The sequence below is a fragment of the Stenella coeruleoalba genome (assembly GCF_951394435.1).
Source record: "Stenella coeruleoalba genome assembly, chromosome: 7".
Taxonomy (NCBI): domain Eukaryota; kingdom Metazoa; phylum Chordata; class Mammalia; order Artiodactyla; family Delphinidae; genus Stenella; species Stenella coeruleoalba.
This window is the reverse complement of record NC_137153.1, coordinates 116,829,751-116,856,330: the sequence shown is the minus strand read 5'-3', so window position 1 is coordinate 116,856,330 and position 26,580 is coordinate 116,829,751. Positions and strand designations below refer to the sequence as shown.

The window sequence follows — 26,580 nt, the reverse complement described above, 5'->3', positions numbered from 1 at the left end:
CCTTCCTGCCTCTGCCCATCCCAGCCCTGCCTGACCTCTCGCCCTCTGCCGAGATGCCTTTCTGTGGCTCCAGACACACACCTCTATCGCAGCGCCGTCTACACTCTGTCATGCTGGTCCCGCAGGAGACTGGGGGATTCGGCACCGGCTGCTGTCCGGAACCACCTGTAGGGCTGACAGAGCGCTCATACCAGCGCGAGTAGACTCGGTGCCCGGGCCAAGCCAGCCTCTCTGGCTGCCAAGTCCCACGCTGCTTCCAGCAGAAGCTGTCCTGCCCTCAGGGCCTGCTCAACTTTTCTGAGCCGAGGTGGCCACTCTTGACTTCAAGAGGACACTGGCCCAAGGGTCAGCAGCTCCTGAGCCGGTCTGAGGCAAGGCGCCACAGTGCTAAGCCGACAGAGGGGCTCCCAGGGGGATGGGTCCAGGGGAGCGTGGAGGATAGAGAAGACAGTGGAGCAGAGAGGTGCCCAGAGGAGGGGGGCTCCAGCGGAGACGGGGGGAGCGGACGGACCCAGCTGCCTCCCGCTTTCCTTCTACCCCTATGTGGTGACCTCTCTTTTCCTTGTAGAGGCCTGAGTCTCGTATTTGCAACCAACAGGGCCCTAATGAATACGGGGAAAGACGAGAAAGGGGGCTTCAGGTCCCCACTGCTCCTTCTGCCACACGAGACTGCCGTCAACTGTGGCCGAAGTGGCACACGGATGCATCTGTTTCTGTAACCAAACTAAATCTAAATGCTAACCATCTCTGGACTTGAAATGTGGAGAGGCTTGGTTAAGAGACAATTCTATTAGTCTCCAAGCTCTGTTTCTACATTTGCTGGTTACCCACTTGCACGAGTGCAGGAAGTAGTAAAAGGTTACCGGCACTCGGGAAGGGGAGCTCCAGAGACACAGCTTCTGGAACCCAAACCAGATCTCTTCTCACTCCCGCTTCTCAAGATGGCAGAAATAATTCAGACCATCAAGGATACGCATAGCACGTGCGGTGGCTAAAAGTCTGATAACTGAAATTACATCCAATACTTAACTTGCTGATTTTGTTATGATAAATTCTGTTACCAAAATCAGTAAGCCACTCTGAGCTCGAGTCCAAAGAGAGGTGTCAAAAGGAACAGAAAGAGAAAAAGATGGAAAGTCAGCATTACTTCCGAAGGCGCCCTCATTCCCCCAGGCCCAGGGGGCGCAGCTGCCCGGACTGCATGCAGGCCTAGGCTGGAGGCGGGGAGGACGCACTACCCTGGGCCAGACTCACTTCCCAAGGCACCGCCCTCCCGCAGCTCAGCTTCAGACAGAGGAGGTAAGAAGAGGTGAATGAGAAGCTACCCAGAACCTCAGTCAGCAAGGTCACTGCGCGGCCCAGGTCAGAGTTCTGGTGCAGAGGGCATATTAGGAAGGGTGTGAATTCGTCTTAGGTGTGCGAGGCATAAACATTATTACTGATACTTTGCACAAAGAGGTGCTTAATGTCCTGGGTGGGGATCAGACCTAGTGCCCTCCTTCAGGAAACACCCTCCAGTGTGCATGACAGAGCACTCAAGACCTTCTAGAAAATACAGGCAAGGCTGTGCTGGTCTCTGGTTTGGGTTGTTTCTGGAGGATTTAAGAAGGGCCCTCCAGGAACAGAACTTGCGAGCAGAAGAGGGAGATGACAGTCCGGGCTCGGCGGTCCCAGAAGCTGCTGAGCCTTGACCCTCACCTGCGGCTGAAGCCTCCCCCTCAGGCCTCTTCTGCTGTCACATCTTATAACTTCACAGAACTTTCCCAACAGTCGAGTTCTCAGCTAAAGAGAAACCCCAGTACAACTGCCTTGCTGACTGAAAGGCACCTGGCCTCAGCTGGCTCCTCAACTTGTCTTTCACAGGCTCATCGGGGCTGGTGCTCCCGGGAAACACCACCACCACTCCTGTAAGCAAACCTTCATTTGGGCCGACTCCCTCTCTAGGCTGGTACATGTGCAGCCCTCCCGTCACGGAAGAGACGCTCACTTCACCATTACGGGAGGGCCCACACTCAGCCAACCCCGGAGAACAGAGCACAGAGCGCTCTTCCCCGGTAACAGGAGAAGAAGCTGAGGCAACCCAAGGGTCAACCTTGGCTCAAACTGCCCACCCTCCCCAAATCTTGCCAGAAGAAAGAAACACACTCCCCCTAGTCTCCAGCGGACTGCTGGTCTGTCTTCTTCCCTTTTCCTCCCCTGATTTTAACACACACACAGGCCCTCTTGCGTTTTTGTTACCACTACCACCAAATACTGTCAGAGAGAAATAAAAACCAAAACAAATTTTTAAAATTTTGCCAATGAGACAAACATACCTTAACAAAGCATCTGCGCTTCTAGATGCAATGGCTGATGGAAAGGATGTGGGGAACAGGAATGCCTGCCTTGCTGGGGAGAACGTCAACTGACCACACTTCAGTCAAGCGGAAGATGCTAGGACCCAGCCATTCAGCTTCTCGCTATGACCCCAGAGCAACCCTGCTTCAAACGGTTACAGAATGCTGAGCTACAGGGCTCCCCGCAGGGGAAAGGAAAAATACACCACGTCTCAGGTTACTTCCCAAAGCTGCTGCTTACCAGATGGACTCTATTTTTTAATTTTTTTACCAACAGCTTAAGTATTTTAATTGTTTCCAACTAAGCTTGTTCATTATAAATATATAATAAAAATGTACAAAGAATAACGTTGCACTTTTTGGTTAGAGTTAAGTCAAAGGCATTCATCAATAAGGAATCTTCGGATGTGAATATTCCAGAAATTTCTCTAAGCCATCTGATGAGGAAATTGTCTCTGAATATTACCTTACTTTGGAAGGTATTGGCGGACATTTAAATTGAACTCAGACTTCTTCAAAATAAACCTTAATTTAAAAAAACTATTCTGGCCTGAGCGTCTGGCTTCCAATCTGCCTGAATCTCAGTGCTGCCTGAGATCCTTCCCTTCGGGACACTGATAGTTCTAGGAAAACCCTCAACTACCAGGAGCCACTAAAAATAAAATAGGCCACTTGGATGATCACAAAGGTTTGAGAGACAACCAAGAGTCAGGGCAGGGTTGAAGGAGGAGGCTCATCTCCTCCATGAGGCCCCTCCTTCAAGATTGGGAGAGGGGGCTGTTTATCTAATGCATAGACACCAACACAGAGTCGAGCAAAATGAAGAAATCGAAGACTATGTTCCAAACAAAAGAAAAGACAGAACCTCAGAAAAAGCCCCTAATGAAATGGAGAATTGACTAGAAAGCTTTTCTGAAAACTAAAATGACTAGTTTAAACAACTTGTATATGAACGTGAAGCATGAAAACAAATTTACACAAATGAGAGCCCTAACGGAAGGAATGGCTACCTTGATTTAAGGCAGCCTGGGAGCATGTCTTAAAAAGCAGTTATGCAAGATGATTAAGTTCCATATATATGCTGTAAAACACTGTGGCTATAATTAGCAACACTGTATTATACACTTAAACATTTATTAAGAGGCCACATGGCTGACAGGGTCTTGGTGCTCCAGCTGGGTGTCAGGCCTGTGCCTCTGAGGTGGGAGAGCCGAGTTCAAGACATTGGTCCACCAGAGACCTCCTGGCTCCATGTAATATCAAACAGGAAAAGCTCTCCCAGAGATCTCCATCTCAATGCTAAGACCCAGCTCCACTCAACGACCAGCAAGCTACAGTGCTGGACACCCTATGCCAAACAACTAGCAAGACAGGAACACAACCCCACCCATTAGCAGAGAGGCTGCCTAAAATCATAATAAGGTCAGACACCCCAAAACACACCACTGGACGCAGACCTGCACACCAGAAAGACAAGATCCAGCCTCATCCACCAGAACACAGGCACCAGTCCCCTCTACCATGAAGCCTACACAAACCCCTGAACCAACCCCTTAGCCATTGGGAGGAGACACCAAAAACAACAGGAACTATGAACCTGCAGCCTGCGAAAAAGAGACCCCAAACACAGTAAGTTAAGGAAAATGAGAAGACAGAGAAACACACAGCAGATGAAGGAGCAAGGCAAAAACCCACCAGACCTAACAAATGAACAAGAAGTAGGCAGTCTACCTGAAAAAGAATTCAGAGTAATGATAGTAAAGATGATCCAAAATCTTGGAAACAGAATGGAGAAAATACAAGAAACGTTTAACAATGACCTAGAAGAACTAAAGAGCAAACAAACAATGATGAACAACACAATAAATGAAATTAAAAATTCTCTAGAAGGAATCAATAGCAGAATAACTGAGACAGAGGAACGGATAAGTGACCTGGAAGATAAAATAGTGGAAATAACTACCGCAGAGTAGAATAAAGAAAAAGGAATGAAGAGAATTGAGAACAATCTCAGAGACCTCTGGGACAACACTAAACGCACCAACATTCGAATTACAGGGGTTGCAGAAGAAGAGAAAAAAAAAGGGACTGAGAAAATATTTGAAGAGATTATAGTTGAAAACTTCCCTAATATGGGAAAGGAAATGGTCAATCAAGTCCAGGAAGCACAGAGAGTCCCATACAGGATAAATCCAAGGAGAAACAGGCCAAGACACATTTTAATCACACTATCAAAAATTAAATACAAAGAAAAAATATTAAAAGCAGCATGGGAAAAACAACAAATAATATACAAGGGAATCCCCATAAGGTTAACAGCTGATCTTTCAGCAGAAACTCTGCAAGCCAGAAGGGAGTGGCAGGACATATCTAAAGTGATGAAAGGGAAAAACCTACAACCAATATTACTCTACCAAGCAAGGATCTCATTCAGATTCAATAGAGAAATTAAAACCTATACAGACAAGCAAAAGCTAAGAGAATTCAGCACCACCAAACAAGCTTTACAATGAATGCTAAAGCAACTTCTCTAGGCAGGAAACACAAGAGAAGGAAAAGACCTACAATAACAAACCCAAAACAATTAAGAAAATGGTAATAGGAACATACATATCGATAACTACCTGAAATGTAAATGGATTAATTGCTCCAACCAAAAGACACAGACTGGCTGAATGGAGACAAAAACAAGACCCGTATATGTGCTGTCTACAAGAGACCCACTTCAGACCTAGGGACACATACAGACTGAAAGTGAGGAGATGGAAAAAGATAATCCATGCAAATGGAAATCAAAAGAAAGCTAGAGTAGCAATTCTTATATCAGACAGAATAGACTTTAAAATAGACTATGGGCTTCCTGGTGGCGCAGTGGTTGAGAGTCTGCCTGCTGATGCAGGGGACACAGGTTTGTGCCCTGGTCCGGGAAGATCCCACATGCCGCGGAGCGGCTGGGCCCGTGAGCCATGGCCGCTGAGCCTGCGCATCCAGAGCCTGTGCTCCGCAACGGGAGAGGCCACAACATTGAGAGGTCCGCGTACCGCAAAAAAATAAAAATAAAATAAAAACTATTACAAGAGACAAAGAAGGACACTACATAATGATCAAGGGATCAAACCAAGAAGAAGATGTAACAACTGTAAATATTTATGCACCTAACAATGGAGCACCGCAACACATAAGGCAAATGCTAACAGCCATAAAAGGGGAAATTGACAGTAACACAATAGTAGGGGACTTTAACACCCCACTTTCACCAAGGGACAGATTATCCAAAATGAAAATAAGGAAACACAAGCTTTAAAAGATACATTAAACAAGATAGACTTAATTGATATTTATAGGACATTCCAACGAAAAACAACAGAATACACTTTCTTCCCAAGTGCTCATGGGACACTCTCCAGGACAGATCATATCTTGGGTCACAAATCAAGCCTTGGTAAATTTAAGAAAACTGAAATCTTATCAAGCAGCTTTTCCAACCACACTGCTATGAGACAAGATATCAATTACAGGAAAAGATCTGTAAAAATCAGAAACACATGGAGGTTAAATAACCAAGAGATCACTGAAGAAATCAAAGAGGAAATGAAAAAATACCTAGAAACAAATGACAATGAAAACACGACAACCCAAAACCTATGGGATGCAGCAAAAGCAGTTCTAAGAGGGAAGTTAGCAATACAATCCTACCTCAAGAAACAAGAAACATCTCAAATACACAACCAAACCTTACACCTAAAGCAATTACAGAAAGAAGAACCAAAAAACCCCAAAGTAAGCAGAAGGAGAGAAATCATAAAGATCAGATCAGAAATAAATGAAAAAGAAATGAAGGAAACAATAGCAAAGATCAATAAAACTAAAAGCTGGTTCTTTGAGAAGATAAACAAAATTGATAAACCATTAGCCAGACTCATCAAGAAAAAAAGAGAGAAGACTCAAATCAAAAGAAATAGAAATGAAAAAGAAGTAACAACTGACACTGCAGAAATACAAATGATCATGAGAGATTACTGCAAGCAACTATATGTCAATAAAATGGACAACCTGGAAGAAATGGACAAATTCTTAGAAATGCACAACCTTCCGAGACTGAACCAGGAAGAAATAGAAAATATAAACAGACCTATCACTAGCAATGAAATTGGGACTGTCATTAAAAATCTTCCAACAAACAAAAGTCCAGGACCAGAAGGCTTCACAGGCGAATTCTATCAAACATTTAGACAAGAGCTAACACCTATCCTTCTCAAACTCTTCCAAAATATAGCAGAGGGAGGAACACTCCCAAACTCATTCTATGAGGCCACCATCACCCTGACACCAAAACCAGACAAAGATGTCACAAAGAAAGAAAACTACAGGCCAATATCACTGATGAACATAGATGTAGAAATACTCAACAAAATACTAGGAAACAGAATCCAACAGCCCATTAAAAGGATCATACACTCGATCCTCATGATCAAGTGGGGTTTATCCCAGGAATGCAGGGATTCTTCAATATAGGCAAATCAACGTGATACACTATATTAACAAACTGAAGGAGAAAAACCATATGATCATCTCAATAGATGCAGAGAAAGCTTTCAACAAAATTCAACCCCATTTATGATAAAAACCCTCCAGAGAGCAGGCATAGAGGGAACTTACCTCAACATAATAAAGGCCATATATGACAAACCCACAGCCAACATTGGTCTCAATGGTGAAAAACTGAAACCATTTCCACTAAGATCAGGAACAAGACAAGGTTGTCCACTCTCACCACTATTACTCAACATAGTTTTTAGTCACAGCAATCAGAAAATAAAAAGAAGTAAAAGGAATCCCAATCGGAAAAGAAGTAAAACTGTCACTGTTTGTAGATGACATGATACTATACATAGAGCATCCTAAAGATGCTACCAGAAAACTACTAGAGCTAATCAATGAATTTGGTAAAGTAGCAGGATACAAAATTAATGCACAGAAAATCTCTTGCATTCCTATCCACTAATGATGAAAAATCTGAAAGAGAAATTAAGAAAACACTCCCATTTACCACTGCAACAAAAAGAATAAAATACCTAGGAATAAGCCTACCTAAGGAGACAAAAGACCTGTATGCAGAAAACTGTAATACACCGATGAAAGAAATTAAATTGGGAGATTGGGATTGATATATATACACTAATATGTATAAAATGGATAACTAATAAGAACCTGCTGTATAAAAAAATAAATAAAATTCAAAAAAAACACCATATGTAAAAAAAAAAAAAAATGAAAGATTATACAAACAGATGGAGAGATATACCATGTTCTTGGACCGGAAGAATCTACATTGTGAAAATGACTATATTACCCAAAGCAATCTACAGATTCAATGCAATTCCTATCAAACTACCAACGGCATTTTTCACAGAAATAGAACAAAAAGTTTCACAATTTGTATGGAAACACAAAAGAGCCCAAAGAGCCAAAGCAATCTTGAGAAAGAAAAACGGAGCAGGAGGAATCAGGCTCCCTGACTTCAGACTATACTACAAAGCTACAGTAATCAAGACAGTATGGTACTGGCACAAAAACAGAAACATAGATCAATCAAACAGGATAGAAAGCCCAGAGATAAACCCATGCACATATGGTCATCTTATTTTTGATAAAGGAGGCAAAAATATACAATGGAGAAAAGACAGCCTCTTCAATAAGTGGTGCTGGGAAAACTGGACAGCTACATGTAAAAGAATGAAATTGGAGCACTCTCTAACACCATACACAAAAATAAACTCAAAATGGATTAAAGACCCAAATGTAATGCCAGAAACTATCAAACTCTTAGAGGGAAATATAGGGAGAACACTCCATGACATAAATCACAGCAAGATCCTTTTTGACCCACCTCCTAGAGAAATGGAAATAAAAACAAAAATAAACAAATGGGACCTAATGAAACTTAAAAGCTTTTGCAGCGCAAAGGAAACCATAAACAAGACCAAAAGACAACCCTCAGAATGGGAGAAAATATTTGCAAATGAAGCAACTGACAAAGGATTAATCTCCAAAATTTACAAGCAGCTCATGCAGCTCAATATCAATAAAACAAACAGCCCAATCCAAAACTGGGCAGAAGACCTAAATAGACATTTCTCCAAAGAAGATATACAGATTGCCAAGAAACACATGAAAGGATGCTCAACATGACTAATCATTAGAGAAATGCAAATCAAAACTACAATGAGGGGCTTCCCTGGCGGGCGCAGTGGTTGAAAGTCTGCATGCCAATGAAGGGAACAACGGGTTCGTGCCCCGGTCTGGGAAGATCCCACATGCCGTGGAGCGGCTGGGCCTGTGAGCCATGGCCGCTGAGCCTGCGCGTCCGGAGCATGTGCTCCGCAATGGGAGAGGCTGCAACAGTGAGAGGCCCGCGTACCGAAAAAAAAAAAAAAAAAAAAATAGAGGGACAACCTCTGGAGCAACAAACTGCGGAGAGTAGCTGCTCCAGTTCATACCACGCTGCTCTTAGTTACGTGAGGGGCGAGGGAGGGAAGGGAAAAAAGGAGATTCTTACACAGATTCCATTTCCAAGTCATCTTCTTCCTGAGAAAGTTGTAGGTAGGGGTTATCTGAAGCTGGACGGAACTTATACCCCGTTAGAACAAAGAACACCAGCGTGGCCATTTCATCCAGGAGCTGCAAATTTTAAAACCACCCCCAAATAAAGGGATTAGAATATTGTTCTTCAGAAAGCAGTGGAACTAAACAAACTGACCCCCTCCCCCCGACCACTCGCCGATCAGTCACTCAAATGCCAGAGCTGACCGCTGGGGAGCATTTTCCTTAGAGGATTTGCTGAAGCCTTAGCTAGGAGCATTCTGCCCAGAGATGATATTTGAGACTCCTTGCTTTAAGTGTCTTCATTGGCATCTTTTAAGAGCTCATTACATACATACATTTTCCTACAGTGTCTAAAGCACCAAGTGAGAGCCTCCAGAAAAAAGTCTCGAAATCATATGGTGGCTACCCTAGTAGTTAAACTAGTTCTAGTACATTGCAAAGATACTTTATTATTGAAATAGTAATAATGGGCAAGAAAAAGGGAGGTCTGGATTCCAAGCTATTCTAAGCCCTATAACTGGCTTCATCTAGATTTTAATTATACAGGGCAAGTCTTTCTCGGCCTGAGGCTTTTCTCTGCAAAAACTTTTAAAATTGAAAACTAAAATCAATAATGCAATTACTTCCAGGTTTCTCATGTAATCCAGCAGCTTTCCTGGACAAACATATCGTCTTAATTGCAGACCGGAAGAGACAAAAGGTCTTAGTGGCCACTGCCAAATAAATTAGTAACGATCCTAAGTTACACCCTAAGACTTCATCCTCAGACACAAATTCTCTGGCACTGTCCCCTGTGAGCAGCATACCTGGTAGAGCCACTTCCACTGGAACGGAACAGCAAGTTTGAGGAGAAATGCAATAATCCTGGTGAAGTATATGTAACATACGATCTATATGAGGAGCAAAGAAAACAAGAAATAAAATCAACATAGAAATTATGGCACCCCTTTCTTCCAATGACCTGCTTTCACAAATTAACTATAAAAGAGAAAACAGAATTACCTGAAGATCATTTGACACTTACAGTGCTAATTAATAAACATGGCAGAGAGACAGATGCTCTGCTAGTTACACTAGAAAGGATTTCTTCTTTTTCTCTAGGTGACCAAGATATTGACTGATCACAGTCACACCCACTGGGAGGACACTTTGCTGTAGTTGCTCTTAATTCCTGAGTAACCCCTTCGTCGCCTAATTCTCATACATAACCCACTGATTTCAAGCCCCAAAGGGTAATAGTTTTTTATTCCCAGGATTTGAGAAATATTTTCCAGCAGTAATAGCGAAATAAAGCCACACAGGGAAAATACTGATTTTTAGTCTCTTCAGCAGATGCTGCAAATGTTTGAGGTCCACGCTCAGAGGAAGTACCAATAATCCTAAGCATTCTAGTAAGAGAGGCCGTGAAAAGGATTCAACATGCTGACCCCTCGAGAGTGGACGGCTCACTGGGACCACACCCAGGGCAGACAGGCTTGCAGGGGACTGTGCAAAGTGACAGTCAATGCCAAAACCACAGATGAAGATGACTCAGAAGCTTTCGTTTAGTAGTACGGAAGCAAATTCTAGAAGAAATCTATACCTTATATAGTCCAGGAAATTATGACTCTAATAACTTACAGTAAGTCCTGCCTTTGGTGCTACGTTTATATGGACTTTTCATGTTCATTCCAGTCCTGTTTGTAGATATGATCCCATTTTTGTAAATGAATTTTTTAAAAAGCAAGTCAAAGGAACAGCTATGCGTGGCATATGCCTAGAAAGGAATCTAGCAAAATAACCACTGAACTGTTAACCATAATACCTGGGGGAGGAGGAAGAAAAGGGGAAGGGGTATAGAAGGTCGGGGTCATAAGGGGCTTTTGCTGTGTTCCTATAATCCTGCATTTTAAAAATATCAAGCATGTATTAATTTTCTGAGTATTTGAAGCCAAATTTAAAACTAAAATTTAAGAAGAAGTAACTCAGATATTTAATTTCCCACGTCCACGGCCCCCATCTGGCTTTGTAAACGAAGCCCACACGCAGCTCCAGGCAGCACTTCCTGTGCTTTTACCAGTGTTTTGGAAGTTCACTAGCTCTACTCCATGAATTGACCTTACCTACAAATTTAGGAATTTTTTACTCACCAAGACGTAGTAATGTCTGAAAAGTTTCAGCTTTGCCAAGTTAATGGCAGCTGGGGAGAAGAAAGGAACAAAATGAGAGGCTACTTCTTTTCTCATTCTTAAAGCCCGTCATATTCAGGTACCCTCTCAGTCAAGAGGCCAAGTCTAATGCACATGGGTACCGCCCAAGGGGTCGGGGGCACATCTGTATTTCTGGAAATGCAGTTTGGCAGGGTCTCCCCCAGTCACCAGGAAGAATTTGGGAGCTGTGGCGGCAACATGCTGGGACTCCCAGCTCCAGTAAACCAGTGCACCTCCCCACTCCACGTTCCGAAGCTTTAAACAGCCACGCTGAGAATACAGTGACACCATAGAAATCAGCAGACACTACCAATCAGGACTCTTCCCCCGCCACCCCCAAAGCCATCATTAAACATTTCAGCTCTGTCACTGTGGCTACAGGGCTGCATCCCCCAATAGGACCAGTCCCAGGTGGGTCCCTGAGCCCCATCCAGGGGAGCCTCCAGCTAACTGAGGGTATAAATTCAATTAACCCATGGGTGCGTCTTGCAAATTTCACTTAGGTTTTCACTAAGTGTCTTGTAACAGAGCCCTTGAAATACAACCTCCCCAGCTTTGCCCTACCTTCAAGATTGCTCAAGGTCAGGGAGCCAGGACAGCTAGCTTCCTGCCACCGCCAATGGCCATGAAATATTGATGACCACAGAGGGTAGCCTGGCTCCCTCCCCGACTGGCAATCCTTTCATTCATCATAAACCTCCCTGCAGGAGGCAAATTAATTTTGCTCAGTAACATTTAATTAGTGGTTCCCTTTAGGAATGGAACTGTGGGTGGTGAAGGAGCGACTTCCTTCTGTCTCCCTCCTCTGGCTCATGATTAGTCGGGGGGCAGTCAAGCTTAGGATTCCTGGAATCCTGAATTAATCTTCAAGGTGATTATCAACTAACAGTATCTGCAAGAATCCGCTCTGAGAAACCGAGTGTGTCAATGAGAGGAGGTTCAGAAAATCTGAGAAATTCTAACTCCCCAAATCGAGAGGCTATAATACCCACATACAGAGCTGTGATGGACTCGTGCACTCAGGTAACACCTGAAGAAGCTAAATGAAGCAGGCAGATCGGCAACAGCTTTCTTATCTAGCAACCCCTCTGGCAGTCTTGCTATTTTTTAAATTAAATCTCTCTGGTTCTCCGTCCTTCTTCATCTACTCTGACTCTGGGCCAGGCCCCTGGATGCAGCAGTGACCACGGCGCCTGCCCCAGGGGTGGCTGCCATCCCTTAGGGAAGGAGAGGCACTGGATCACTGGCCATCCACTCACAATGCTAAGCGCACAGAGTACTGGGCGGTGCGGGTGTGGGGTCAGGTTCTCCTCCCCGCCTGGGGGACAGGAGAGGCTTCACGAGGTCAAGATGTTAAAACAGAAGTGTCGGATAACTACGTCACCAGATTTCAAACTCTGCACGTTTGCATGAACCAGCGTTCCTTCTGTGTTCCTCTCTGCGTGCGAGTCTCTGCCCACACTGGCGGCAGTGAGCGACATGGCCAGCTGCTCCTGCACTCTGCCCCATAAAACCAGGTGGCCTACGAGAACTGGGCCCCTTCCAAACAAGCAAATCGGTCTTGAATTTGGACGTTCAATCCTCTTCTTTGTGAATAATTGACAAAAAACAGCACCAACAACCAGACCATTTAGACAATAAAAATGCTTTCCAAGTCTCTTCTGAATTTTGCTTGCTGAAATAAATCCTGGCAAATGAATCTCCTGCCTTTGCTTCAACAAGGAACATCAGCCCAACAGAGAGAAGCAGCATGTTTCTATTCCTGGATTTCATGGTGCTGTGCTGGGATATGCATGGTTGCCATGGCCACGCCCAACTGAAGGGCTCCCAACTCAGACTAAGGGGATAGGGAGGAAAGACAGGATTCCCAAAGGAAGTGGTGTCCAAGCAGAGGCCTGACGGGGGCTCAGGAGGGAGCGAGAGTGGAGAGGCCGAACAGAGAGAACGTTGGGGAAGAGCAGATACCAAGGTTTGGAGATGCTGGTATCACGTCTCGGTGCAGAGAAAGCAGCTCAGCGCAGCTGGACTGCGGAGAGGCTAGGGACACGGCTGGGCTGAGGACAAAGCCCCAAACTCAGTCAGACGCAGACCACGAGCTGCTCTCCTCGTTGATGCCAAGGCCCCAGGGAGCCTCTGAAGCATCTCAAGCAGGGCAAAGCCTGAATCACATCTACATTTTGGAATAATCTCTCTGGGGAAAAGATGGAAGAGTCAAGAATAAGAGCCCAGGGGCTTCCCTGGCGGTCCAGTGGTTAGGACTCGGCACTTCCACTGCCGAGGGCCAGGGCCCAATCCCTGGTCGCGGAACTAAGATCCCACAAGCTGTGCAGTGTGGCCACAAAAAAAAAAAAAAGAAGAATGAGAGCCCCACTAAGGTCAAAAACCCTGAATTTGACACCTCATTGTAGTTTTGATTTGCATTTCTCTAATGATTAGTCATGTTGAGCATCCTTTCATGTGTTTGTTGCCAGTCTGTGTATCTTCTTTGGAGAAATGTCTATTTAGGTCTTCTGCCCATTTTTGGATCGGGTTGTTTGTTTTTTTGTTATTGAGCTGCATGAGCTGCTTGTAAATTTTGGAGATTAATCCTTTGTCAGTTGCTTCATCTGCAAATATTTTCTCCCATTCTGAGGGTTGTCTTTCGGTCTTGTTTATGGTTTCCTTTGCTGTGCAAAAGCTTTGAAGTTTCATTAGGTCCCATTTGTTTATTTTTGTTTTTATTTCCATTTCTCTAGGAGGTGGGTCAAAAAGGATCTTGCTGTGATGTATGTCATAGAGTGTTCTGCCTATGTTTTCCTCTAAGAGTTTGATAGTTTCTGACCTTACATTTAGGTCTTTAATCCATTTTGAGCTTATTTTTGTATATGGTGTTAGGGAGTGATCTAATCTCATACTTTTACATGTACCTGTCCAGTTTTCCCAGCACCACTTACTGAAGAGGCTGTCCTTTCTCCACTGTACATTCCTGCCTGAATAGCCATCATCAAAAAATCTAGAAACAATAAACGCTGGAGACGGTGTGGAGAAAAGGGAACACTCTTGCACTGCTGGTGGGAATGTGAATTGGTACAGCCACTATGGAGAACAGTATGGAGGTTCCTTAAAAAACTACAAATAGAACTACCACATGACCCAGCAATCCCACTACTGGGCATATACCCTGAGAAAACCATAATTCAAAAAGAGTCATGAACCAAAATGTCCATTGCAGCTCTATTTACAATAGCCCGGAGATGGAAAAAACCTACGTGTCCAGCATCAGATGAATGGATAAAGAAGATGTGGCACATATATACAATGGAATATTACTCAGCCATAAAAAGAAACGAAACTGAGCTATTTGTAATGAGGTGGATAGACCTAGAGTCTGTCATACAGAGTGAAGTAAGTCAGAAAGAGAAAGACAAATACCGTATGCTAACACATATATATGGAATTTAAGGGAAAAAAATGTCATGAAGAACCTAGGGGTAAGACAGGAATAAAGACACAGACCTACTAGAGAATGGACTTGAGGATATGGGGAGGGGGAAGGGTAAGTTGTGACAAAGCGAGAGAGAGGCATGGACATATATACACTACCAAACGTAAGGTGGATAGCTAGTGGGAAGCAGCCGCATAGCACAGGGAGATCAGCTTGGTGCTTTGTGACCGCCTGGAGGGGTGGGATAGGGAGGGTGGGAGGGAGGGAGACACAAGAGGGAAGAGATATGGGAACATATGTATAATTTGTTATAAAGCAGAAACTAACACACCATTGTAAAGCAATTATACTCCAATAAAGATGTAAAAAAAAAAAAAACCTTGAATTTGTAGAGGTTCCTCGAAGTGGCAAGGGATCTGTCTGACAGGGCAGAGCAGTGGCAGGCCAGGGAACAAGGTGGATCCTGTCTTAGTGGCTGAGGGAGGGGTGGGATGAAGTTGAGAGTACCAGAGAGAATTCTTCAGGTGAAGTCTGAGCCCCCCGCCATCACAGGAAAGCAAATCAGGGGCAGAGGGAGGGCTGACTGAGAGGAAGCAGAGGGGTCAGGCCACCGCAGGTCTCCATGGGATCAGAGGAAGGCGGGGAGGCACTGCCTCTCCCATCCCCCTGCGATCTGCACCACACGGCTGCCTGTCAGACACTCCGAGAAGTCAGGCAGGCCAGGAAGCAGTCAAAAAATGAGCCTGCACATGACGTCCAGGCAACACGAGGAAACGTCAGCACGGGCACCGATGCCGCGCCATCCCAGGACACGTGCTGGAACAGATAAACGGACCTCGGGAACAACCGGTGTTGACTCTTAAGAAATGCAGCCACAATACGCAGGGCTCAGGGTTGATCCCGAAACCCACCAGTCACGACAGACATCATTTCCAGTCACAAGAAAGACATCCGTTTGCAAGTCTGCTGCTCGTGGGATCAGGCTCCCGGGTCCCACATGGGTGTTCCAGTCACAGCCATGGCTGTGAAGGCAGGAAGCAAGCTCACTTATTGTTGTGAGTAACAGCGTAGGCCCTGCACATCTGAACATCTTGGGTTCTAATTCCAACTGTGCTGTTTACTAGCTGTGTGACCTCAGATAATTCACCTAACTTCTCTGAGCCTCAGTCCCTTCATCTGTAAAACAAGAATAACACCACCTACCACTAGGGTTGGTTGGAGGAATTGACTGACACGGTACGTGGAAGACAAACAGCACACAGTAAGCACTAGACGAACGTCTGAGGTTACAGCATCAGGACTGTATTAGGATTACAGCTGATCCTTGAACAACACGGATTTGAACTGCTCAGGTCCACCCTTACGTGGATTTTTTTCCCCAACTGTAAATACTACAGTACTAGGGGACCCGTGGTTTGTGGAACGCAGATACGGAAGAACAGCGGTGACTGTTATACTCACCGATTTTCGACTGCGCAGAGGGTTCGACTGCCCCAAGCCCCGCGCTGTTCAAGGGTCAACTGTTTATAGTTTTCCAATACCAAATGCGTTGTGGTGGCTGCCACATCTGGCAGGAGTCCAGGCTCTAGTAAGTGAAACGGGAACAAGTGGTGGCCCTGGGCTCTCCTGGAAGCAGGGCTGCCATGTGCACATGCTGAGTCAGCACGCTGAGCAGAGGAGGACCAGCTCCGAGGGCGCAACCTCACCGGTGTGCTGCAATGGGCAGTGATGCAGCACGTCGCAGCCTGGAATCCCAAGCCTCCCCTTGCTTTTTCTTCCCTGCAGCTAAGAGCGCCGAAGGCGTGCGGCTTACTGGGCCGCGGCAGGGCTGGCCTCCCATGGGAGTGAGGCTCACCACGTCTGGGCTGGCTATTTTTGATCCCACCACGAGGAACAGCAAATATGGTAAAAGAATGAGCAAGATGAGAGGAAAAATACCTCGGGAGGAGCCAGGAGACCCGAATTCTAGTCACCGCACCATCGTAACTCAGTGTGCCCTAGCCTGGCCTGCCACTTCCTTCTCTGGGCATCGGTCTCCTTTAGAGGAGAATGTCTTAGTGGTGGGTTAGAATTTCTTTATGGCAATGGCTCTTAACCGGTGAGCACCAGAATCATCTGGAGAGCTTTAGTTCAGGACAGATGCCCAGGTTGCCCCTGATTCTTCTGCAATTGGGCCTGGCTATAAGGATTCTGAAAAGCCTCCCAGGGAATGGGGAAGGGCAGGGATTCGGGGCAGGGAGGGAGCAGGTCCACCTGCTTCAGGAGCTCCTACAAGGCTGGCCTCTGGTGGATTCCTCTTCCTCCCACTCACTCTCAGGAAAACAGCCATGACTCTGGGTTTTGGCAAGTGCTTTTTACTGATGAGCACAGAACAAGTGCCCACGAGGCAGGAAGAACCCAGGTTCTCATATACTTAACAAGTCAGTTCTCTGACGCAGTAGCAAAAGAGCGAACGCGCCCGGCCTAGAGGAAACACCACACCTTCCCTAGACTTTCACCTTTCCTCTTTACACCAATGGGTAACTAAACAGGCTGGCAAGAAGGCAGGTCGTCCCCTTCCTCCCCAGTGGTCTTCCCTGGGTGGTCTCGGAACTGTGACAATGAAAAGAACAATAGTGCTGGTGGTCACATCTATTGAGTGGTAACCACGCACCAGGCATCTGCCTGGGCACCCCTCATGCTTCATCTCATGTAATCCTCACAACATCCTCTATGAGGGAAGAGGCATTGTTACCACTGCCTCACAGATGAAGGACTCAGGCCTGAAGAAGTTTTGTAAATTACCAAGGTCACATAGCTTGTAAGTGGGGAGGCCAGTGCTCAAACCCAAGTCCCTCCCTCCAAGGACCAAGCTTTTAACACCTACACTTTGTGCTAAGAGAAAAGCAATTCATAGCTTTGTAATCCACTGGCAGCTCAGGGATGCGGTGGCGGCTCAGAGTGTGGGCAATGCCCAGGAGCTGCCAGCAATCCAGTACTGAGGAGTCAATACTGGATGGTCCATGGGACACACAGAGGCAAAGGCCCACGACAGCCACTTAAAGGGTGAAAATCCTTCCCCGGGAGTAAGGAAAGCCTCGGGGCTTAAAAACACCCTCACCTACCCATCACCTTTTTCTCCTGCTTCCTCCCTGCCACGCTTCAGAGGGAATTTTGAGTCAAGCACAAAAATTAAAGAAATGAGTGTGACGGCAAAGCCTGGACGGCAGGAGACTCACTCTGACTCACTCTCAGTAGTACCATTTCCACAACCTGCTTCAGCATCGGGCTCAGGCCCACTCTGTACGGGTGACAGGGCTGCTTCCCCTGTTCATGGTCAAGCACAGACCTGAAAGCCAGGCCACACACTGACCTGGGACCCCACTGTTCTGAAAGGGTCCTTTCTGGGGAGTGATCAGCTCATGGGGTGCCCTCTGGCCTCCATTAAGAAGAGATTCCACTAACGCATCTCACAGAGAAGGTATCAGCAAGTACGGGGAAGGGTGTGCTAATACAAGAAGAACTACTTAGAGAAGGAAACTCTTTGACCTTCAAACTGTTGAGGGTTGTGTGAAAAGTGGTTCAAAATACATTTCCAATATATACTTAAATCAATGACCCAGGAGTGGTCAAAAGTCATGAACTGAACAGTTAATGACTGTGCATCTTACTGTAAGCAAAATTTTATCTTAAATTACTAATAAAAAGAAAGAAACAAGAATGGCCCAAGAGAGCGGCTGATGGCCATCCCACACAAGGAAAGTAATTCTATGAAGACTTGCACTGTCAAGTCAAGCAAATTTCTGCCTTTCGCTTCCCTTATACTCCAGAACCACACCAAAGGCCCCGCTAGAGGCGGGGTCCTCAGGGCCAAGCTGATCTCAGACTCGGCTCCTGTCAGCCCCTCCCATCACGTCCCGTCTCTGGAAGTCCACAATGAGCTGAGCTGAATAGAGTGTCTGGGACTCCCCCAGCCCCAGGGCTGCCCACTGCACAGATTCAAGTCAGACATCCCACTGCTTAAAGACACAGCTGGTTAACAGCGGACAGCACCTTCTCAATAAGAGAACCGGACCTCCCTGAGTACTGCAGTGATGGAGAAGAGCTGGTTTCAACTGTGTCTGTCTCGAGACTCTCAGAGTCAAATGCGTGCTGACACCCCTAGACAGAGAACCACGCCCGGAGCCAAGGTGGGCCGCCAACCCAGGTTACTGACCAGGCCCGCTGGGTGGCCGAGGGAGGGACCCCTCAGGCAGTTAGGTTCCCAATGTTTTAAAGGCCTAATAAAAAACTGGTAATGTGACCATGATGAGGCTGGTTCTCAGTCTGAGGACATGACGGGCCCCTTTGCTTTTGGTTGTAGATTATATGAACTCAGGGCGGTATCACTGGCTAAATGATTACTTCAAGATGTTGATTAGAAGCTGTGATTAGGTTCACGACACTGAGGGAATTTTGTGTGATCTGCGGAGGGCAAGTAATGAGAAGGTTTTGGTGTTTAAAGAAATTAAAAATCACTGGGCTTCCCTGGTGGCTCAGTGCTTAAGAATCCGCCTGCCAATGCAGGGGACATGGGTCCAAGCCCTGGTCCAGGAAGATCCCACATGCCGCAGAGCAACTAAGCCCGCAAGCCACAACTACTGAGCCCACGTGCCACAACTACTGAAGCCCACGCGCCTAGAGCCCATGCTCTGCAACAAGAGAAGACACCGCGGTGAGAAGCCTGCGCACTGCAGCGAAGAGTAGCCCCCGCTCAGCAATGAAGACCCAACGCAGCCAAAAATAAATAAAATTTTTTTAAAAATTAAAAATTACTGTATTAAGCCAGTCTCATAAAATACACTTTTTTCTCTCATTCTCTCTTCATGACAGTCTACTTAGCTATGGTTTTCACCCTTCCTAGGGTCACAGACTTGTTTGAAAATTTGCTGAAGGCCATGCATCCCCTACCCGCGCCTGAAGTGCCTGGTGGCACACGCCAGGGTAAGGCACTCCCGGATGCCATGGGAAGAACATCAGAGTCAGAGGGTCGCCACACACTTCAGTGAAGTGGCCCTGAGCACAGGACAGAATCCTTCTGAGAGCTCGACATATGCCCCCTCACCTCGTGCCTTAAGAGAGGTAGGAGGTTTTATGAGTACTTCTATCACACTGCCGGAGAGAAAGTGGTCTGCCTAACACTCCACCCTTCTGGAGCCGAGGACTGTTACAGTGCTCCCGTGGTATGCGTCAGACTGCTGGCACGGAGGTGGATTTACAAGTACATGCTCCAGCTACCCACGGACAAAAGGAAGCATGAACATCTTCTGAGGGACCGGATAAAGGGAATCTCATTTCTTCTGCCTCTTCTCTCCTATCATCAGGAAACAGCACTCCAGAGCCAGGAGCCCAACAGACTACACTCCACGGCGGGGCAGACACTAGCAGACGGCAGGCAGTTCTGGAGGAAATCAGCCTTGCCCAGGCCGCACCCCGTCCTAGAGCACCGCCCTCAACCCTCACCTCCAGCCCCAGCCCCATGCCGAGGAGATGGAATCACGCCAGATGTGCAGCCGGGAGGCTCCCCCTTCTCCTGCCCTCCTTCTTCCCCTCCAGGCTTTTGACCCTGAGTCTCCAAGTTTAACCTAATCACAGTCCCCAGTGCCTAGAGCATCAGTGCATCTGGGGCTACCTTAGTTTCCACTTGGACAAACCTGGAATTATAACCAGGAACTGAGGAAGAGGTGCTTATTCACATGGGCCAGGCGGAAGGGTACAACCCAAAGCCCTGCTGGTAAACAGAGGAGATCCATGCGAAAAGCCATCTTGCTAGTTAAAGAAAAGTACCAATTCCCATGAGAGTAAACAGGTCAGGTAAAACACCAGAGCAGATGAAGATGCAAAAGCTATTGTTCCAATCAAACAACAAAGAACACAGTTCTGGACACAAAAGGTGGAGTTTGGCAAATACTTAAAAGCAGTGATTTCTTACATCCATGTGAGCTTAATAGCTTTCACAGTGCTCAGTACAGAATGCAGCCAGTCAACAGCACTACACTGTAGGTACGGTTTTTAAAATGGTATCTCTTAAATGTCTACAACAGCACAACAGCCAGGAGCCGGCAAACTGTTTCTATACAGGCCTGGAGAGTAGGCGTCTGGCCTTGCGGGCCGGGGATCTCTGCCACCTCAGCGCAAAAGCAGCCACAAGCCACAGGCATACACACCGCACAGCTGTGTTCCAATAAGGCTTTATCTATAAAAACAGACAGGGGTATTTCTCTTCCTTTCTCATCAGTGGGTTTTTCATTAGGCCTGTTTATATGAATACATCCAAGTGAAACATTTTCCCCCCCATGAGTTGCCCAGAATGAAGAGACATCTTAAATAGTCATAGAATTTGGCCAAGTAAGTCTGAAACGGGCTCAGTAGGCACAGGAGAAGAGAACCAGGCAGGCTTTTCACTCCCCTTCATGGTCATCCTGACCACCAGACTCAAGAAGCCTTGTCCCTAACACACGTTTCTCAAACTTTCAGTGTCAGGACCCCTTCACACTTTTTTTTTTTTTTTTGCGGTACGCGGGCCTCTCACTGTTGTGGCCTCTCCTGTTGCGGAGCACAGGCTCCGGATGCGCAGGCTCAGCGGCCATGGCTCACGGGCCCAGCCACTCCGCGGCATGTGGGATCTTCCCGGATCGGGGCACGAACCCGCGTCCCCTGCATCGGCAGGCGGACTCTCAACCACTGCGCCACCAGGGAAGCCCAGGACCCCCTCACACTTTTAAAACATTACTGAGGACCACAAAGAGCTTGTGTTGATGTGGGTAGAGTCTACCAATACTTACCATGTTAGAAATTGAAACAAATTTCAAAAACATTTAATAATTCATTTAAAAGTAACAAAAATAAATAATCCATTACACGTTAATATAAACAATGTTTTCCTTACTAAAAACTAACTTTCAAAAAAATTTCATGAGAAGAGTGAAACTGTTTTCCATTTTTGTAAATTCCTGTAACGTCTGGCTTAATAGAACACAACTGGATTCTTGTATCTGCTTCTGCCTTCAAATCTGGAGTGAGGGAGTGTTTTGGTTGAAGTCTATAAAGAAAATAGGGCCTAATCAGACGTCGGCCTTCTCAGAGAACTGTGAACAGTCGTCTTTGATTCTGCATTAAAGCTTGACAAATGGTAGCTTCTTAAAGATAGGTGAGGTAGGGAATCTGAAACTGTAGCAATGAACTTTCTTTTCTTTTTTAGATTACTGGGTTTTTTTAATTTAAAAAAATTTGTTAATTTTTGGCTGTGTTGGGTCTTCGTTGCTGCACACGGGCTTTCTCTAGCTGTGGTGAGCAGGGTCGTGGGCTTCTCATTGCGGTGGCCTCTCCTGCTGTGGAGCATGGGCTCTAGGTGCACAGGCTTCAGCATCTGCAGCACACGGGCTCAGTAGTTGCGGCACGTGGGCTCAGTAGTTGTGGCACGTGGGCTTCAGCAGTTGTGGCTTGCCGGCTCCAGAGCGCAGGCTTGGTAGTTGTTGCACACGGGCTTAGTTGCTCCGTGGCACGTGGGATCTTCGTGGACCAGGGATCGGACCCATGTCCCCTGCATTGGCAGGCAGATTCTTAACCACTCCACCACCAGGTAAGTCCCTGTAGCAATGAACTTTCGCACTCTGTCACAGTAAAATCCACCGGTCCATCTTAGACTCTGAATGGATCTTTTATTCACGCATGACTGCGTAACATGCAGTGATCAGGTAGAAAATATTGTTTCACTGAGTTAAGCAGATCTCTGAAATACTGAAACTTGTATCATAAAATATTTTTAAAGTCACATTTGTTTAATATCACCCCTGCTCACACCAGATGTCTGTTAAGAACTGGGAAGCCGTCAAGCTTACAGTGGTAGATTATAAGTTTTCCTAAATTAAAATCTGTGCTTTCAAGTGAAAATTAGATCACTGACAGCAAATATTTTAAATTGTTTTCATGAAGTGACACATTCACTTCGTTCATTTTCAGGAAAATGTTTGTCAAAAGCCCAGGTCTGAGTAAACACAGTTGGACTGTCATCATTCTTTCAAATAAAAACAGTGTCCCGAGAGAAAGCAGCCAGTTTGGCTCACAACTCAAACAACTGCACACACGCTTTTCCTCAAGATGACCACCACAGCCCGGGACAATGCACAAGTGCTTCCTGGGTATGTCCCATTCCACACAGGATGGTAAAGACAAATATCCAAGGGTCCAGACTGAATAACATTAGTACTTTCTCCTAACTCATCAAGGCATTCTTAAGTGAAGTGAGCCTTTTTCACCCCCAGGAAGTAGATGGTAATGAAGGATGCAGCGGCCACTGACAGTTCGGTGCCACCGTCCTGAATCATGCCAAGGCGCCAGCTGTTTTACCCACCTCTGCTTCTGCACCATCAGTGCAAACATCAACAGCAAAGAAGGCTGCGAAAGTCTTATTATGAAAAAAGTTCTGATCCTGAGGACCCTCCTGAGCACGGCTGCCCTCTCAAGGCCACAGCTACTTTCAGAACACAGCGGCAGCTGGGAATGAAGCCTTTCCTCCATACCCTCTTCAACCAGCCAATCACCATTTGTTTAAGTGCTTTTGACGCTCACGTGAAAGCTAAAATTTCGAAGAAGGCTTCCGCTGAAATTTCCTCAGAAACAAAAGGGGAAAAAAGAAGATGCTCAGAAGCAGAGATTGTTAATTAGGTGTATGGTGTGTCTCCCAATCCAGTCCTCTGAGGTAATGACACTGGAGGAAGAGAAGGGAACAAGGGTGCAGGCTCAAAGGCAGAAACAGCCAGTGACTCCTGGAAGGCAAAACACAGCGCAGCAGAGCTGGGCGTGCCTGTGAAGACTCAACGAAGCCTCCTCTCAGAGGATGTGGCACGGCAGTGACACTAAATGACAGAGCACCTGAGAGAAGCCACCACGTGTGACAGGAGAGACAAAGACACGACTTAAGGACAGTGGGCAGCTTCGCCCTTAATGTTTTCCTTTATACTTTCTCAGCTTCTGTCGAAAGGAATCTAGACACAAAGAAGTAAACAAATCCACACCCACATTCTTTGAAAGCTACCTGCCCCCAGAGAGCTGGAACACACCTCCCGCTCATCACCTATGAAATTATCCGCTCCTGTAAAAACTGACAACCCCGTACCCTGGTGCCACTCTCGCCTTCTGAGATGGCCCACACTCTGTGGAGTGTGTTTCTCTCTAAATAAATCCACTTCTTACCTATCAAAAAAGAAAAAAGAAAAAAAGAAAAGAAAAGAAAGCAATAGGAATCCCAAGTGCAGGGAGAACAACTACAAACAGCCTTTCCCCCACCTGCAATCAGTCAGCCTAGACTGCACTTAAACTGACATTCTTAAGCCCAAGTCGCGGTCAAGGTCACGTAATGAGTCAGTGGAATCATGAGACTAAGAAGAAGAACCAAAGCGTCAGGCTCCATCTGGCCAAAAGCTTCCAAATCCCGCAGGAGACTTTACTGCCCACGGCCTCTGCTCTGTCAGCTGCCTCCAGGACCTAGATCTCAGGCCGGGCGAACTGAGGAGCAGAGAGGGTCACCCGCAGCATTCCAGGACCAGCAGGCGGTGGGCAGTGCGCTCACTCAAGCTCTCCCGTGCCGCCTCACCTCTGTCCTGGGGTAGCCGAGCAGGTGCCCGAGGATGCTGTGCCAGCACAGCGTGCTGCCCCTGCGTTCTCCGCAGGGGAGACTTCAAACGTGGGGACGTGGCTGCCCTGTTTCTGGAAGGGTCACAAGCATAACCATTCTTCCAAGTTCAGAGTGAAATATGCGTTGTGGATTGGCTCCAAAGCACCCCACAGCCTAAACCAGGTCAGTGAAGGAGGACGAATCGAGAAGACACCCTATTCTAATCAACTCTGTCCCTCTTTCAGAGGCTTGTGATATCTGCTGACGAGACATGGGTGCTTTCTTAATGGTATGTCCCCGAGAACGGTGGAACGAAAGTCCTGGTGTGCCTGCAGGACTTCCGGTTTTCATATTCGCTCTCTGCTGAAGAGGTCCCATGCTGTCACCTGGTGGAAAAAACAAGAAACTGCCTTGTATGCCCCAGGGGATGACAAAAGCGTTCCTGTTCCATAAAGTTTCTCTTTACTACAGATGCTGGGGGACAACTGTGACCCCCCCATCTTGGGCTTCACTTGCTGTGCTGTCCACCGCAGGCAGGACACTTTACTAAACAACAATCAATGTCTCATGGAATAAATGGTCACAGAGACAGTTAATTATCACAGTCGCCCCCAAGCCCTCTACAAGCAAAGTGGAGAAGGCAGAGAGGTCTCAGAGGATCAGAACAATGGAGAAGAGGAGAAGGGAGTGGTGAGGAAGGAATAGAGGAATTCACAAAGGGGTAAGGATGAAGCCAAGAAGAAAAGTACAGATAGGACTTCTCTGGCAGTCCAGTGGTTAAGAATCCACCTTCCAATGCAGCGTACGCGGGTTCGACCCCTGGTCAGGGAACTAAGATCTCATATGCTGCAGGGCAACTAAGCCCTCACACCGCAACTACTGAGCCCGCACGACACAACTAGAGAGCCCATGTGCCGCAACTACCGTGGGACAACTAAGCCTGCACACCACTACTACTGAGCCTGCGTGCTCTGGAGCCCACGCACCACAGCTAGAGAGAAACCCATGCGCCGCAACAAAGACCTGACGCAGCCAAATAAACTAATTAATAAAAAAAAGAAAAGTACAGATAAAACTTATCAACTGGAAAACGTTACCCTTGGGATTTTTGAACATTTTCAGTCAAACAGTCAGTAAAATGAACCCAGAACTACTGAAGTGTAAAAAGATGAAAAAGTTAAAATGTCTCATTTCAATATATTAAAATAAGAGAAAGACCTATTCATTAAGTTACAGAAATAATAAAACCAACTTTTTATATAACATGCATAGAAGAAGGAAAAAAAAAAGGCAAGAACATGCCCAAACGATAAGTTCCCAGAAGGTGGGTTTTTACTTTCTGTTCGTGGCAGCGTGCTTTATCAAGATTCGAATTCATGGTTTATTTTTTGCAGCTTTCCTTTACCCCACACTCCAAGAAGGCAGAACGGCTCTCTGAGATCCGTGACTCAGAAAGCCAGGCTAAAAGCAAAAGATTTCTGCAGACCACGTTCCAGCTTAAACTCACTGAAAAGAATCTATCCCAGGAGTTCCCTGGTGGCACAGTGGTTAAGAATCCGCCTGCCAATGCAGGGGACATGGGTTCGAGCCCTGGTCCGGGAAGATCCCATATGCCGTGGAGAAACTAAGCTCGTGCACCACAACTACTGAACCTGTGCTCTAGGGCCCATGAGCCACAACTACTGAAGGCGCAGCGCCTAGAGCCTGTGCTCCGCAATAAGAGAAGCCACAGCAATAGAGCCCGCACACCGCAACGAAGAGCAGCCCCGGCTCGCCGCAACTAGAGAAAGCCTGCGTGCAGCAATGAAGACCCAACGCAGCCAAAAATAAATAATAAATAAATTTTAAAAAAAAGTAAAAAAGAATCTATCCCAGAGGGCATTCCAGAGGGAGAAGGGAATCCAGGGCCTTTGAAGGAAGAGAGAGAGAGAGAAAAAAAAAGCTATTTCCTGGGACTAGAAAGAGAGTTGGCACATTCTGCAAGTGGGGCCTTATGGCCACCTGGGAAGCTGGGGGCACCTTGGGAGCCTGGAATCTGAGTACCAGGGCTCCCAGCCTGGCATGACCCTCACACACCAGGCTTCTCACAGCAAGAGCACTTCACGGACCCAGACAGCAGGAATCCCGACAGCAACTACTGTGGACCCCAAACTGGAGATACCCCAGCGAGTACTGTGCTCTCAATAAGAACGCTGGGATCGTGCCTGACACTGGTATGAAGCCTTGAAGTCAGGTTAATTCAATTTAAAGAAAATCATGTGATACTAACTGTATAGCAAATGTGAAGGAAGCTTTGTGCCTACTATCCATTTTCCAAAATTTCCAAAATGAACCTACATTACTTTTACAGTCAGAAAACAGGTCAGCAACAAAATTTTATTTAACAAGAAC

At 46.3% G+C, this 26,580-nt stretch overlaps 1 protein-coding gene across 2 annotated transcripts in view; it reads right to left on the bottom strand.

Moving 5' to 3' along the window:
* Positions 1–26,580, bottom strand: part of GPR107 (G protein-coupled receptor 107) — a 76,583-nt gene that overhangs the window by 8,381 nt on the left and 41,622 nt on the right. Inside the window, exons 15-18 of one of the 2 annotated variants that reach the window (XM_079925755.1) lie at positions 24,519–24,575; positions 11,072–11,121; positions 9,749–9,832; positions 8,896–9,017 (exon numbers count right to left, since the gene is read on the bottom strand). In XM_079925755.1, coding sequence (XP_079781881.1) covers positions 8,896–9,017; positions 9,749–9,832; positions 11,072–11,121; positions 24,519–24,575 — 313 coding nt within the window. The remainder of the gene's footprint in view (positions 1–8,895; positions 9,018–9,748; positions 9,833–11,071; positions 11,122–24,518; positions 24,576–26,580) is intronic. The other variant, XM_079925754.1, reaches the window with a different exon arrangement.